This window comes from Seriola lalandi, unplaced genomic scaffold (assembly GCF_002814215.2).
Source record: "Seriola lalandi dorsalis isolate HSWRI2012SDOR001 ecotype SW California unplaced genomic scaffold, Sedor1 jcf7180002052092, whole genome shotgun sequence".
NCBI classification, from domain to species: domain Eukaryota; kingdom Metazoa; phylum Chordata; class Actinopteri; order Carangiformes; family Carangidae; genus Seriola; species Seriola lalandi.
In genome coordinates, this window is record NW_019522645.1 from 216818 (window position 1) to 233906 (window position 17089).

General features: G+C 38.6%; 1 protein-coding gene across 1 annotated transcript in view; it reads left to right on the forward strand.

Moving 5' to 3' along the window:
* Positions 1–17089, forward strand: part of LOC111649926 (E3 ubiquitin-protein ligase rnf213-alpha-like) — a 43697-nt gene that overhangs the window by 7660 nt on the left and 18948 nt on the right. The window contains exons 9-30 of the mRNA XM_087172148.1: positions 1264–1470; positions 1724–1916; positions 2015–2070; positions 2176–2335; positions 3446–3577; positions 3704–3802; positions 3886–4008; positions 4501–4690; positions 4776–4949; positions 5733–5885; positions 6969–7030; positions 7507–7666; positions 7745–7962; positions 8979–9116; positions 9521–9676; positions 9844–11092; positions 11571–11755; positions 11901–12056; positions 12311–15895; positions 16329–16459; positions 16670–16765; positions 16884–17005. Of these exons, the coding sequence (XP_087028274.1) occupies positions 1264–1470; positions 1724–1916; positions 2015–2070; positions 2176–2335; positions 3446–3577; positions 3704–3802; positions 3886–4008; positions 4501–4690; positions 4776–4949; positions 5733–5885; positions 6969–7030; positions 7507–7666; positions 7745–7962; positions 8979–9116; positions 9521–9676; positions 9844–11092; positions 11571–11755; positions 11901–12056; positions 12311–15895; positions 16329–16459; positions 16670–16765; positions 16884–17005 (7745 nt within the window). The remainder of the gene's footprint in view (positions 1–1263; positions 1471–1723; positions 1917–2014; positions 2071–2175; positions 2336–3445; positions 3578–3703; positions 3803–3885; positions 4009–4500; positions 4691–4775; positions 4950–5732; positions 5886–6968; positions 7031–7506; positions 7667–7744; positions 7963–8978; positions 9117–9520; positions 9677–9843; positions 11093–11570; positions 11756–11900; positions 12057–12310; positions 15896–16328; positions 16460–16669; positions 16766–16883; positions 17006–17089) is intronic.

A 17089-nucleotide genomic window follows, 5' to 3' on the forward strand; every position in this document is an offset into this window, starting at 1 on the left:
CCTCATAGTTAGATCAATATAAAGTTAAAAGTTCAGTCAACTATTACTTGGCCTGGAAATAGTATCAGTCAGAGGACCCTGTCATTTAAACTCATTCACGATTAAAAGTTAGACATGGGTCATTTTAAAATGTATTCATTAAATAGAGTAGTAACAGAGCACTACTTTTGAGAAATGACAAACAAGAAAGGGATAGAGAGAAAAGCAAAACGTAACTATATTCTATAAAAAGAAATGTAAAAGGACAAGGCTATTGCACAGACCTATGCCCAAACATGGTACCAGCCGTTTGGTTCAATTTAATTTGACTTAACTGTAACTCATAATCACTCGTGTTTCTGTCCATTATTACTGGAGCTTGCTGATCTCCAAAGTGGATATGTTTGAAAATGGGAATCTTGGCATGTGATGTCAGAAAATAGAGCTGTTTACAATGCTGGCTTATGTAAACACAGCTGATGTATTTCTACCAGCTAGCTGTGTTTAAAAGTCAGCTGTTAAACTACTAAAGACAGGATATAGGCCATGGGAGTAAGATTTCCTATTTTGACATCCAAACATAATAAGATTGATCTTCTGATGATAATTGAGGATGTCAGTACAAGAGGCTTTGTTTTGTCATGAAAACAAAACTACTGCCAAGGTCATATCTGTACTTCCTTCACTTTTACCATAAATCACTCAACAAATCATTTTAGAAATACATTTCTGCATTTGTCTGACCCAAATATTAAATGTAAGTCAATGACAACACTTCAGATATTTTGAAACTCAAAATAAAGAGATCAATGACAGTGGGAGGTAACAGAAATGAGCTTTACCCTGAAAACCATGCAAAGTATGTCATTGGCCTTGTTGATGTAGGTGGTAATCCATGCCTTGCCAGCAACAGTGTCATTAAATTAAAAGAATAGGAAGTTGTTCTGTTGTTATGGCAGTTCAGTGTAAATGTAGAACATTTAAAAAACAATGTGAAAACAGTGGAAAGATACTTCATTCACCAAAACAGCAATGGTTTTGCTGGGAGCATGCAAAACATTTTGTTGCGTTTAGTAGAACCCTTAAGGTGTAAATCTGAGTACAGTCGTCCATGTCCTCCAACAACATTGTACAGAGTAGAAACAAAAGTTAAGTACTTAATATACAATATAATTAATAAAAAAAAACAACATTGTGAAATGTCCAAATATTGAATAGTTTTAACTTCTGTAAAAAGCACTTCCATCCTAAATACAATAAATACTGACTTCTTTACCCGCACAGTCTTGCAGATGCTGTTGAGATGCTTTGCAACCATGCTAGACATCACAACATTGAGAAGTGGGTGTTGGTCATCCCTCTGATTCACCTACTGAGAGGAGAAAGCAAACCATTTGAGCCAGTTCCACCGGTCTTGAATCCACAGTTTGACTCCTGGACTGGCTTGAAGGGGAGCAAAGGAACACATCCATACAGGGACAGTAGTGCAAGGTATGTAAGTGTTTTTCTCCTGCAAAGACTTGAGCACAAGTATGGAACCCTTTGAAATAACTGAGGAAAATTTACTAGAATCTCTTAAAAAAAGACGTGCAGGTCAGTGGCCCAAAATAACAGTAAACGGCAGGCTGAGGAAGTCAGTGCTCGTGGGTCAAGAAAAAGACCTGTGATTTTTTTTTTGATGGAATCATGTTGAAATTTAGTCAAAGGCACCTGGTCACCATAATCAACTCTGACTTTCAATTAGGACTCTGATCGGGATCATGAAAGTCCATGCATACCTGGCGGACATTGATCGTCGTCTTGTGCGCTCTTGGATGTCTCTGCTGAGTGTGGATAATCTAACGAGCTTCATATCCAGTGTGCAAGTGGAGCTCCTAGACCTTCTTCATTTCATGCAGTTCATTGTCAAATCTGGAATAACTCACTCAAACTACAAAGTATGTATCCTTAATTAAAAGCTACCACTTTCTTAAATGGCCTCATCAATGTTGAACTATGTCTACAAATGACATTTCCTCTGTTCTATGGATTAAAGGCTTTGAAAGAACTGGCATTACATCTCATCAACAGAGAAAGCCATCGCAGTAAAAGGTAAAAACAAATCCTGCATATGTCATTTTAATGCGGCATGTGCAGTCATATCTATGGTAATCTTTATGTGTACAGGACAATAATGCATATATTTTCTTCTCATAGTTTTGATGACCAATATGGAGAGTGCTGCCTGAAAACTGCAGTAAGGCTTCTTGGCTCTGTCTGCTCTCACACAAAGGATCTAGCCCACTATGATGTTCCCCTTCACTTCCTTGATCTGGTCTGTCTGATTGCCAAGTCATATGACCACACTGTTTCCCAGGTGAGCCTCACCAGTCTGTTGGACAGGCCACACTTTTATGTTTCCATACCAAGTCATAGTTCAGACTTGAAATCCTTGGAGCAGTTTACAGTTTTGTTATTTTATTTTGTCTTGTATAGAGGAAATAGATAATGCAGCTAATTTTGATTGATAAATATTGTGAGTGATTTAATTGTTTTTTGGGGGTTTTTATGTGTAGAAGTCTTACTTGCAGTGGCTCAAAGCACATACAAAAGTGACAGCACAAACAATAAGGGGGACCCACTTCAAATCCAGAAATGCAGCAAATACCAAAACACAATATAAATAGGGGAAACACATGCAACAAGAATTGCTGACCCAGAAACACTCTGCTAGGGGGAGTGATAGATTCGATTTAGACAATCAGTAACATTACACATGCTTTTACTTGTCCATCAGGCATATGCGTAATTTAACCTAACCGTTTATTAAATTTTGATATTTTTTCATGCAAGAAAGTAATCATTTAGATTTCAATTATGTGGCCAGGTTATCCAAGTAATACCTGTTTGGAATCTTGCTCCAACGTATTTGGAGATGTAAGGACCCGTCTGGCGGGTGAGACCGGCAGTCATCTCAGCTGCTCAGAGTCCAGATCCTGAGATGACCCACTGATCACTGTGCTTACATTTCAATAAAAATAAGCATATGTAAACAAAACTTAATGGAGGCAGTGTAGTTGGGGCGTGATGGGCTTGAAGTAGATATTACATTTTTTTTTCCCCCAACAGTGTCCTGGAGCACCTCTGGTGTAGCAAGTCTTGCTGCTTGTGTTTTCCCTGTTTGTATTCCTTTTTGGTATTTGTTGCATTTCTGAATTTGGAAAACATTGATTCTCTTAATGACTGTGCTTCCACTCTTGTAGGTGCCTTGTCCTTAGAGGCCACCACTTATTTTTGATTAAATTAAAACAAGTTATACAGCAAAGCTGATAATAGACTAGCTAAGAGTTATACCTAAATGCAATCAGTGTAATTCAGATCAAAAATGGACTGTGTTAAAGTCAATTTTCATTATTATTTTTATTATTATTATTATTATTATTATGAAAAAGAAGTTATTCATAGTAACTCATAACTGCTATTCCAGTCAAGACTGAGAGTTCACGAAGAGTCGGTTGGGGAGACATTACAAACAATGAGGGAATGGCGGAAAAACACCTTCAGATACAAGCTGCTTAATGAATGGGATCAGACGTTTACCGTACCTGGTGAAATTGAGGTAAGCAGAAATGAATGGCAAATGTACACATTTCTCTGTTATGGTGTCACATTGCAATTGTTGTTCCCCAGTGTGATTGCCATTTGATGTTGTATGCAGTATTAAAATCCATGTTTCTCTTTCTAGGTATGGGACAAGTTACTCTCGCTATCCTTCAGCCATGAGGAGCACACGTCATTCTGGAGAAAAACATTCATGGAAGATTTTGAAGGAAAACTAAAACAGGTAACACTGGAGTCGTGTTTGTGTTTACATCCTTTCCATGTGCACTAGAGAAACAAAGCTGAAGATATGTGCTTGTGTGATAGGAGCGACCAAAGGATCAAATTGGAATATACTCTAACAAGATGGAAGAACTGAGAAAAACAAGTCCATTGTTGAGCAGGACACTGGAGAAATGTGCAGTGGAGGCGGTTGAGCGTCTTTGCCAGGTATGATTGCGAGAAGTAGCGAATAAGAAGTTGAAAATGCTTCATAACATCATGTACAAGTGCAGAAGATTTGCCTGATTGTGTTTATGCATAAACAATATTAACTCCCCCTGTGAAGCAGTGAAGAGGTTAAACCATACAATGCTTTAATTATGAGTACCTGTAATGAAGGACTCCCAAAGACACGAAACCTTGCAGAGGAAGAAAAACATGGTCTTACCAAACATCTTTGCACATAGTACTCTTGCAATTAAAGCAGTAATTAAGTCAGTACATCCCTCTTTTCGAGATATTGAGCTCTTACCCAAAGCACTTGTATGACAAATATTGGATGTTCATATTTTCTTTCAATTTTTTTTCTTTTTAAGAAAACATTCATTGGCAGAAATTTACCACTGTGTCCTAATTGAGCTGCTACTATTATATATATATATATATATATATATATATATGGGTGCCTAACTGATATGCATGATGTTTTTTCTTTATCAGGATAAAACTGGTAAAGCTGTTTCAGCTCTGCTGGAGAAACATGATATCACAAAGTTTGGGAAGCTGATGTCTGTTGTTGTGCTGAAGACATGGCCCACAGATGCTAATGGAGGTTACGTTGAAGGGGAGGACTTGATATTAGAGTACCTTCTAAACTGGCCCATGGCTAAAACTGTCTTCCAAATGACAGGTAAATCGTTTGTGTGTGTGTTTTATTCATCTTTATTTGTACAGTACATAACACAATAATTTATGTTTGCATGCTTGTTTTTCAGGTGCAAAAGGAAGAATCATTGACAAATTGTCAGATGAAGCACAAATCAGGATGACTTTGGCGAGTTCAGCATTCAAATTCGTGGCAGAGAAGTTCCTCAGTGGAGAAATCCAAATGAAAACCTTAAACCAAATCCTTCACAAAGAACGTGAATTTATTGACCTGTTGAAGATAGGTGACTGCAAATATCTATTTCTGCTGTCCTCTCTTGTCTGCTTCCTCTTCCTTTGACTCTTGTCTTCTTTTTATGTCTTTTTGTACTTCTTACTCTTGTGTATGTGTACAGCTGCAGTCAAAATACGATGGACAAATTGAATTTGTGATGCTTAAAGCATAGAAATTCTAAAAAGACATTGCTGTTGAGATTAACAACTACTTTAGTGTTTTCATCATCACAAAAAAATTCACATTAACCACCAATAAATTGCCTGGGCAGCAGAAGTCTCTGTTGTGGATATATTCAGATCATCGTAAACAAAAGTTGAGTTTAGATGTGTTTTCTTTGATCGTGTGAAATAATCTTTTGAAGTTGTGGTCATCAACCTGTTTGACTTGTAACCTCTTACAAAAAAACCTGTGTTGTTGTGGCCCCTTGTCACATTTTAGTTCCACCCAAGAGAGATTTCCCCTCTAAACTTCTTAAATGGCTTCATTTAAATAAGTGTTTGAGGCCCAAAGAGTTCAAATTATTCAATACTGCACAAAAAGCAAAGATCAGACAAATGTTTTAAAAGTTAATGCAAATTTATGTAGCAAATTTGAACCATTTCTTATTCTACCCCACAATCCCTCAGATTTATCTTGAAATATATCATCTAGACTCTCGGGTGGAGCATGCCACTACCTGTCCTCATATTCACTGTGATGATGTGTGCATATGAACCTGTTATGGGGACACTCCTGTGGGTGTTAATCTTTGTTGAGCTTCACAGTTCTTCATCTGTTCATATTCCACTAGATGGTCACTGTGATGATGGTCGCTGTAAAGATGACATGAACCTAAAAAGATTACTGAGATCAAGAAAAGACGAAGCAGAAGCTGTCCACAGTGAGAAGGAACTGGCCAAGGATCTTCTACAAATCTGCCAGGAGCTTCCCCAACATGTCAAAGGTAGGCAGTGCTGGCACACAGCTTAAAATTATGTAAGCATGCAGGTGTTTTTAAGAAACTTTGTCTTTGGATCAAGATGCTACGCTATGGTGTAGTTTATCATCATTATTTCTAGAATTATTGTATTATTGTGATTATTACATTATTATTGTACTATATGTACCACACACACTAAACAGTCACTGACTCCTGATTCAGATGATAAAAATGTGTGTGAAAGGGAATATTTCAAATCTCACTTGGAATAAAACATTTTAGCAGTTATTTAGGGAAAGTGATAATCAAGACCAAGAACAGTTGTATGCTAATGCCAAAACCATGTACTAATTTGTACAAAAAATGTAGCGTTTCTTTGATCATTTTTGGGGATGTCTTTCACTGATGCAGCAAAAAGTAAAGGATCTAGGGACGTCCATAGCTTAAACAGGCAGAGAATGAACATTGCCAGCTGTTTACCTGAGTGCCAGCTGCATGGTGACGAATAGCATCTTCTGCAATTCCAATAGGGCAGGGGAGGGGCTGAACTAGGGGACTAGGAAAGATCTGAAATTTGCAGTTTGGCAATGAAAACCAATTCATGGAACCTTTAACATCCTCTGGTGTAGCGAGTCAAGTCAAAAGATACCACCTCCCATTGTTTTTACAGTTATGGTGTGTCCAACATCCGCAGCAATATTAGCCATGAAATAACTGGTTTGTTTGGTTAGTTCCCTTATTATGTTCTCTTGGATTAAGAATACAGTTACAGACAATTGACTGATGATTGCCTCTTATGTAGATACCCAATGCACATCTGTGTTGTCACAGCACTTAACTCTTTGCCAGCTGTACTGCAACATACAGGTTTGTCAATGCTTGCTCTTTGAGGTTATCAGAAAATTGCCAAGGTGTTTTTTCAGTGGGGGTGTAGAAACACTGACCAGAGATCCCAATAGACTCCCCTCGCTTGACAGCTCCTGTTTTTTTTAATCCTGTGACATATGATGGACAGAAAGTCTGTCCGGTGGCATCACTGTCACATCCTGAAAAGATACAACCTACTTAGCTTTGAGAGCTTCACTCACTTTTGTTTTCTCAAATTAGTCTTTGAATGTATCAACAGCCCAGCCCCAGAGCCTTTTTCCAGATATATCCAGGACAAGACAGTAACGGAGTATCTAGGAACACGGTGTATGGCAATTGTAAATCAGTAATATTAATATAGTAGATGTGTATAAGAGACAGGGTACATTTCCAATTTTAATAAGCGTCTTTTAAAGAAACATCTGTCTTTACTTGTAAGACATTAACAGGCCTATAGACAAGGGCTTCATTCATAGGGGATAATGTATTTTCTACATGCACATGATTATGGACATATTAGAGTATGTTGCTGTCAAAAAGTAATTAGCTGTTCCACTGTACACATTTCTAGTTGAAGAATAGTTTGGTCTTGAAATACTGAAATACTGGGAAATTGAAATAATTATGATATCCTCAGTCCTAGATAGATTTAGTTTTGAGGAAAATTAACTTTCTGTAGCTATAAACTGTTTTGACAATTAGGTTTTTAAACCACCATCTTAAGTGGAATTATGAATAATTTACTCAGTTATTTCATTTTGTACATATGCATTTTCAGAATCAAGCTGACTTCAAGAAAAACAGCCTGGATTGCATAGATGATACCTTCATAAAGGCCAAAAATATTCTGAAGGACATCACAGATAATCGCAGGAAATGTCTTCAGGAGCTCAGTCTGCGACGAAACTTTGTGCTGTGGGTTAAAGAAGCACTTGAAGGTACAGTAGATGCCATTCTTTGTTACCAATAGTAAAACACAAAAATTCATATCAGCTAAAGGAAATCTGTGATTGCAGATATCAATGAGCTCAAAGTTTTTGTCGATCTGGCATCCATCTCTGCTGGAGAAAATGACCTGGATGTGGATCGAGTGGCCTGTTTTCATGATGCCGTCCTTGGTTACTCGTCCATACTGTATGGACTGAAGCAGGACTCTGACTTTGAGGACTTCAAGGCAGCGGCCACGAAACTGTGGAAGGCACTTGAAAATGACAAAAATATACCATGGAAGCTGGTGAGATTCCACCCTTTTTGTTTCCACATAAACTGATATTGTTACTACAACTGAACCACATCCAATCAAGAAGGTTATCATATTGTCTAAACCAAATTATTTTAAAGTGAAAAATAATTCACCAGGTATTTTATTTAAAACTCAGCACATACACAGCTACGTAAAGTTTAATATGTCAAGGTTGAAACAGGGAGTAGCTCTCCAAAATCCCAATGAAATTAAGTGAGATTAAGATTAAGTGAATAATATGGTTAAAGCGTGGTGCAGTGTCTCCTCCTCCTTAAATTTGAGCAATCTTCAAAGTTACAACAGGCATTCACAGAGGTGAACACAATAATTTCCACCCCTTTTTCCGTGCTGTGACATCTTTCAGAGAACACAAACACTATAAACAGACCTGACACCTGCCCATCACAGCGCTGTTAAACCAGAAATCTGCAGCTATACCTTCCACTGAGAGTGTGCTGCACAAGTTTTAAAAACACACAATCACCCAACCAACACATCTCACATAGAGGCTCCAACACTGACAAGAGCATCAACCTGGGGATGGGACATGTATAACACTGTATTTACTGTTGTTTGCTTGCAAAATTTAAGGGTACATTTTATGCTATATTCAGTTGCGCATTGGACGATTCACCCCTTTCATTGTGTAACACTTTATTTACTGTGCTTTGCATTTGCAAACCAAGTTGTTTGAGTGCATTGGTCTGAGGGCACAGGCTATGAATCCCAGAGCACAGTTAATAAACCACACGTACAAATTTCTAAACCTAGAGCCTACACATTTACACATAGATCTTGTTTTCCCTAACAGCCCCAGAGAGGATTTGTACATTGTCTGTGCATTCATTATGCTTCAGGTCATTTTTAAGAAATTGTTTGGATGATATTCTCAAGACAGCTGTAAACTGGATTGACGCAGGCCAAGCAATCAGCCCTGTACTGATTATTTGGTTCAATTACAGCTGGAATTACATGCTGATCTTTTTTTGTCTGGTGTCTGATTTCAGCGGGATACAGCACGTCATCTGGATTGGTTAAAGACCGTTAAAGAAAGCCATGGATCTGTTGAATTTTCATCTCTGTCTCTGGCTAAATCCATCAATGAGAGAGGAATATACACCATAAAGGCCCAAAACCAAAAAAGGGTACACTGCATGAAATTAATGTTTAGATTTTAAAGAATTACAGGACTACTTAAAAAAATAAACCTGATAGTCTATTAAAGGGCTTGTCAATCACCTAAACTGCACTTTAAAAAAAGTGTTTTTCATTTTATAAACTTTCCCATGGTAGTAACTAGCAAATGGGCGTTGCTTTGTTTGGTACAAAATATTGTATTTTTGTAATGGTTACTCTTATCTTTCATCGCAATTTTATATCAGTGTTAAAGAAGAAACTAAGAAATAAACATTTTTTAAAGTATTAACAATGCATATGTAAATTAACAAAATCAAATTGGCTATTCTTATGTGATGATAGTTGTAAGGTCTAAGAACCTCGCATTAACACTGTAATGTGTTCGATAAAATATGCATTTTTCCCTTTATAGCTTGCTTTGGAGACTTCCCTGATGCTGCAAATTCAGGGCGGACCTGAGAAGAACATGACATGCACCTATGAGGACCTGAAAGAGTTGCAAAATAAGCTTATGCTCATGTCTGGAAAAGGGGAACAAAATCAAAGTGAAGTGGAACAATTCACTGAGGTGTTGTATATTGACAGTATTTATATTTTTTGAATTGTGTTATAAGATTTTTATAGTTTAAATCTGCATTCCTGCAAGCTGGATAAAGTGTGAAATGGAATGTTTAAAATAAAAAATGCATTAATTTTTTGATGCCTGTAATCTCATTTTATTTTTTTCATATTCAGGTGTTCGACAATGTCCAAAGGCTTGCCAAAGCATTTGTAGACCTTTATGCTGCAGGGAACCCACTCTTCAGGTGTTGGGAAGCCAAGATTTATTGCAAAACCCAGTGTGATCCGTGTATTATTATGGAAATCAACTTTTGCAAGACCCTACATCGCATCCAAGTATGTGGAAGTCTAGTTGAACAACTTACAGCACTGTCGAAGAAGATGGAGTTGTTCCTTGATGACTGGCGAAACTTCATGGACAAACAGCGATCTGATCACTACTACTTAAACTACTTCACAGCAGAACAACTATTCTACCTGTGTAGTGTTGTGACACAGACAAATCTAAATGCAGAAATAGAGGATAATGCTTTGATGATGCTCTCTTTTATCAAACCAAACTGCACAACATCAGATGTCTGGACCACGTGGGGAAGATTTTGCAACCAGTTTGAGTCTGGCAAAAGGATTGATGAAGGTATTCACTTTCAAAGCCTCTTTTTTCACCAGGATGACAGCAATATGTCTTCAGCTGAACCAGCAGACCGGACTGTTGGTTTGAAAGAACTGGAGGAGTTGTGGAATGCCTACATGAAGAATGAGGGAATATTTTTCCATGACCTTTTGGACATGAGGAGTTTAGGGGGACTACTACAAATGATGACTGTCACAGAAAACCAAACTGAAAATGAATGGGAAGAACCAGTGCTCTCAGAGACAAAAGACAATTCAATCAGAAGAAAGCTCCCAAAAGGTTTCTTCTCAAAGCAACCTAATCTCATAGTCTGCCCTTACGATGAGGTCCTGACTTCAAGTATCTGCTTGTACATGACCAGTGACTATGAGCCACTGCCAAGTTATGATGAGGTTCTGTTGTGCACCCCTGCAACGTCACATGAGCAAGTAGAGCTTTTCCTGAGGAGATGTGTCACACCAGGTGACAGTGGCCAGAAGATTTACACAATGCTTTGGGCAGACCAACTAACCTATGACGTGAGCTGTGCAGTGGAGAAGTGTTTTCAGAAACTGCGTTCTCTGTTTAAACATGAGTACAGGCTAGTGATCTTGTGCAGCTCTGACAGAGAACACACCTACATCCCCACTGCATTTAGTCAGTTCAAAAGAGACTTTGTGCCACAAGAGCCATTGGAAACAATCCAGAAGTACTTGTCGAGGCATTACACTGTAACATCAGATCACAAGAATGCCCTGTTCAAAGGTGGCCATTCTGTTGGCATTGTGGCCTCCCAACGTGCTGGAGTAGGTGAGCAGTAGTTTTTCTTTTTGTTCTTCTCATATCACTAATTTAATATCTGTGCCAGTGTAATATAAGGAGTTATGCAGATCATGAACAAAACCAACTAAAGAAATAATGCCAGTTTCTGTGGTTATGCCTGATACAGTATGAAAAATTTAAATTTGAGGAAAATCACCTTCTTATTGAACAATAAGTAACATGACAGTCTTTTCAATCCATATGCATTTCCATGACTGCATAGGATTGCAGACAGAAAAAAAAAGTACAAGCATTCTCAGTTTTGGATTATGTTTACCATATCATTGAGACATACACCACAATTTGTGATTTTTATTTTTTTGTTTGTTTTCAGTGGTTTTGAAAATAACCTTAAATGTAGGCTATATATGTTGCTTTGACTGAAATCAGTCATACATTATTAATTTTAGAAAACAAAGTGCAAAAAAGTCAGCCAAATGATATATTTTAATTTCACCATTTTCAGGTAAGTCTTTGTATGTGCAAAGATTGTATGAAAAGCTGGAAGGAAGTGTTGAACCAGAAACCGCATTTAAGAAGTGCATCCGGCTAACTGATCATGAGGTTGATGACCACAAGGTTCTCCAATCGTTGTATGACACACCTAAACAAAAAGATATCAAAGTGTTTCACTTTGATGTCACATCCTCGGTAAGATAAGTTTATATAACTATAATCATGAAAGTTCCTATGAAAAGTTCCAACAAAGTTGTTCTCAGAGAATCCTTAAGATTGTCAAAACTTTGCTTTATTCAATAACAAGAGTTTTTCTAACGATGCAAATTATGATAAACAGGTGCAAAAAGGCTTGAATGAATTCCTATTCAAGCTCTTCGTTTTGCGGTACCTGATGGATTCAGACGGACGGATGTGGCGTTGCAGCCACAAAGACTTGTACATCATTGAGTTACTGGAATCCATGAATTGTCCGCCTGGATATGCCCCCAGATCTGTAAGTTGAGATTTACTCTTTGTTGATTGTTCTTCAGATGAAATCATATTATTGGTTTAATTTATTATTGATATTATTGTAGCAGTTGCAGACAGCACAATGTTTATTGCTAAGTATGGTATACAGGTGCAGTAGCTAGCAGAGAAATGTATACATTTTAGTGAGATTAATAGATCATAGAGTTGATTGATTGATTGATTGATTGATTGATTTATTATAAACAACACATAAATATGTATATTTTCAATTTTTAGGGACGAAAGGAAAACTTTGCATTTTCGGACATTTTCCCTAAGGTGTTTTGTCGTCCACCAAAGGAGGTTATGGCTTTGGAAATGAGGAGAGAGGAAAACGCTGACATGGAGAGTGCAGACCCCCTCATGGATGATGAGTGTTTCAGGAGTGAAGCTTACCAGAGACCATACCAGTACCTCACACGTTTTTACAACAATCAGAATCTTGACAACTTCACTTACCAGGGCATTGAAGGGAGTCATGGAAAGTGTCTTCAGATACTTTTAATCCACTGTGGCATAATAGATCCATCATGGGCGGAGCTACGTAACTTTGTCTGCTTCCTAAATCTTCAATTGCAAGACTGCGAGAACTCAGTTTTCTGCAACTTTGAGTTTGTTGGAGACACTCTTCGTGGCTTCAGAAACTTTGTGGTTGAGTTTATGATCTTGATGTCCAAAGACTTTGCAACCCCATCACTATGCATCACTGACCAGAGCCCAGGGCGGCAACAAGTTGAAATCAGTGGGCTTAATGAAAGAGACTTAGCTCCATTCCTCATCAGAAAAAGGTGGGAGTCTGAGCCACATCCATACATCTTTTTTAATGATGACCACACATCCATGACTTTCATTGGGTTTCACCTCAAGCTCAATGCCCAGAATGGGGTTGATGCCATAAATCCTTTGACAGAAGAAGTGATAAAGAAAAACATCATGACTCAAGAGCTGTACACTGCCTTAAGACTTCAGAGAGTACCTTTTAACAGGGACTTTGATCAGCTTCCTCGAGCTGACAAGATTGAACATCTCTGTAGTGTGCTTGGCATCAAGTGGCCAACAGATCCTGATGAAACATATGAACTGACCACTGATAATATCCTCAAAATGATGGCAATCCATATGCGATTTAAGTGTGGTATCCCTGTCATCATAATGGGTGAGACAGGATGTGGTAAGACAAGGCTCATAAAGTTCATGTGTGAGTTGCGAAGATGTGGAGCACCAGCAGAAAACATGAAACTGGTCAAGGTTCATGGAGGAACTACATCAGAAATGATACACGAGAAAGTGAAGGAAGTAGAAACTCTTGCAATGGCCAATAAAGAGAACCATGAATTTGACTCAGTTCTCTTCTTTGATGAAGCAAACACCACAGACGCCATCAGCAGCATCAAGGAGATAATTTGTGATAACTCTGTGCAGGGACAACAACTCAGTTCTCAAACAGGACTGCAGATTATTGCTGCTTGCAACCCCTACAGGAAGCATACAGACAAGATGATAGAAAGGCTAGAGGCATCAGGATTGGGCTACCGGGTCAGGGCTGAGGAAACTGTAGACAGGCTTGGGTCCATCCCTCTCCGCCAGCTTGTGTATCGTGTTCATGTGTTACCCCCCAGCATGATTCCTCTTGTTTGGGACTTCGGGCAGCTCAGTGACTCTACAGAGCAAATGTATATCAAACAAATAGTGCAAAGACAAGCGAAGGCCAACATGATTGCGGAATGTCATATTCCAACTATAACTAAGGTGATGTCATCATCACAGAAGTTCATGAGGGAGAGGAAAGACGAATGTAGCTTTGTCAGTTTGAGGGATGTTGAACGTTGCATGCAAGTGTTGGTATGGTTCCACAAAAATCACAACATGTTTGCTGTGAAATTGAGAGCGTTCTATCAAGAGCAAGTTCAGAAGAAAAAAAACACAAACACGACACGATTCTTACCTGCAAGTGACAGAGTAATCTGGTCACTCTTGATGGCCACTGGAGTGTGCTATCAGTCTTGCTTGGAGGACAAAAGTCCATATCGGAAAACTATCAGCCAGTTGCTTCCTCATGAATACAACACAAAGATAATACAGTGGGAAATCCAACTCATGCAGGACCTCCTACTCAATGGGGTACCCATGGGTAAGACAATAGCCAGAAATGAGGCTTTGAAAGAGAATTTCTTCATGATGGTGATCTGTGTTGAGCTAAGAATTCCCTTGTTTATTGTTGGGAAACCAGGGAGCTCCAAATCACTGTCCAAAACCCTAGTTGCTGATGCAATGCAGGGCCCTGCCTCACATTCTGAACTCTACAAGAAGCTGAAACAGATACATCTGGTGTCTTTCCAGTGCAGCCCTCATTCAACTCCTGAAGGAATCATCAATACATTCAAACAGTGTGCCCGCTTTCAAGAAAGCAAAAACTTGGATGAATACATCTCAGTGGTTGTTCTTGATGAGATTGGATTGGCTGAGGATTCCCCTAAAATGCCATTGAAAACACTGCACCCACTACTGGAAGAGGGCTGTGTTGATGATGAGCCACAACCCCATAAACGGGTAGGGTTCATTGGAATTTCCAACTGGGCATTGGACCCTGCCAAGATGAATCGTGGGATATTTGTGTCCCGTGGAGATCCAAACCAGCAAGAGCTGATAAAAAGTGCTATGGGGATATGCTCCTCTGAAGAAAAGGTTCTTGAAAAGATCAGACGCCTCTTTGAGCCCTTTGCAAAAGCATATATGAGAGTATGCGGAGAAGGCAGAGGCTTTTTTGGTCTGCGGGATTTCTACAGTCTGATAAAGATGGTATTTTCAATTACCAAAATCTCTAATGAGTGTCCTACTGCAGATGAAATCACCAGAGCAGTCCTGAGAAACTTCAGTGGAAAAGATGATGTGGATGTGAAGGCCATATTTAGTGAAGAACTCAGGGAGGATTGTGCAAACGCCAAAGTCACCACCATTGATATGGTCGATCAAAGCATCTCAGCTTGCCAAGTGGAGGAAAATCGTTACCTGTTAATCCTCACAAAAAACTATGCAGCTCTTCAGATTCTCCAACAGATATTCCACTGTCACCAAATCCATCCAGAGATCATCTTTGGGTCTAGTTTCCCAAAGGATCAGGAGTACACTCAGATTTGTAGGAACATCAATCGTGTCAAGGTTTGCATGGAGACTGGACAGACAGTTGTGCTTCTGAACCTTCAGAATCTGTACGAAAGTCTGTATGATGCTCTCAACCAATACTATGTGACCCTAGGGGGTCAAAAGTATGTTGATCTTGGATTAGGAACACATCGAGTGAAATGCAGAGTTCACAAAAACTTCAGGCTCATTGTTATTGAAGAGAAAGAAGTGGTCTACAAGCAGTTTCCAATCCCACTGATTAACAGGTTGGAGAAGCACTACCTTGACATGAAAACTGTTCTCAGTGATGAGCAGGAGTACATTGCCAGACAACTACAGGAATGGGTTGATGATTTTGTCTCCTTAAGCAGACAACGCTCCACGAAAAAGCAATATGTTCCAAGTGATGTCTTTATCGGTTACCACTCAGACACATGCTCGTCTGTGGTCTTGCAAGTAACCAAGAATCACAGTGTTGAAACAGATGCTCAGACCATGCTGGACAAAGCCAAAAACACTCTGCTTAACTGTGCTACCCCAGACTCTGTCGTTCGTTTGGACAAATCCAGACTGCCTGATGAGGAAACAGAACATTTAACAGAAGAGTATGTTAAAGAGGAGATGCACAGGTCATTGGGAGACTACATTGTCTATCACACACAGCATTTGAAACTGCCCAGCTCCTTCTTCTTCACTGAGGTACTATTTTTTTTTACTATGCTATCAAATATTACAGCAAAACTCCACTACAAAACATTGGGAAACAGCTACTGGAATATGCCTAACAATTTTGGGTCCATTTATATTAATTTTGTTCTCAGTTTAACAACTTTCGACTGGTACTGTGTTTTATAGTACATAATAGTTATTTTTGTTGTTGATAAAAGCCTGTTGAAATTTCAATTTGCATTAGTACATGAGAAAAAATTAACATACAGGAAAAGTTTATAAAATAAGTAATTACTGTATAAACTGCCAACAGCTAAACAGCCAAATCCTAACTTGTGATATTCATTATAAATCAGACTCACAACACATAACAATGTAACAGTATATATGGGTGGCTTTTTCTATTAGTAATAGCAAAAAAGAAATTGCCTGCGTAATTTTTAATTCTTTTGCTTTTTTGAAGGTCACAACATTTTCCAGACTACTGACTGCAGGAGACACTCAAGAACTGCAGAGTGTGACCAAGCTTGATGACATCAAGCTGCTATCACTGCAGCAGTTTGACACAGAGTACTCTTTTCTCAAGGAAATCAGGTTTGTCAATACAGTATGAAAAGCATGTCATATTTATCGAATTCCTCATTTCAATCTAAACAATGACCTTTACCCACACCCCTGTGCTTCAGTTTTCTTGGGTTTCTCTTTAGGACAATTTCTGAACTGATAAAATTGCACATTATTCTATATACGTACACTGTCTGTATGTCTATTCAAATGTAAGTTGTGCCTTTGTCATGGTATTAGGGAATTTCTTGGCTCAACACATGAAGACAAAGTGCTCATTATCCAAACAGAGTATGATGAAAATTCACACAGAAAGAATATTCTTTCTTCAGCCAAGTGAGTTTGACAATGATCACATAATTACTTTCCTTCACATCTTTCTGTAACGTCATTACAAAAGCTCATGGTTTTTCACTTTTTGCTTTTACATATTTTTAATGTTTGGATTTCTCAGATATTCATGCATCAATGAAATGAGCAAGTGGACCACTACAGACAACACAAAGATATTTGTGTACTTTGTCAGCAAACTTCCTCGCATTGAGGGTGGGACCTCCTATGTTGGGTTTCAAGGCGGTTAGTTCACCTGTTATACACACACACACACACACACACACACACACATCTATCTCTTGTCAGCGACTCAATATCAATGTCACA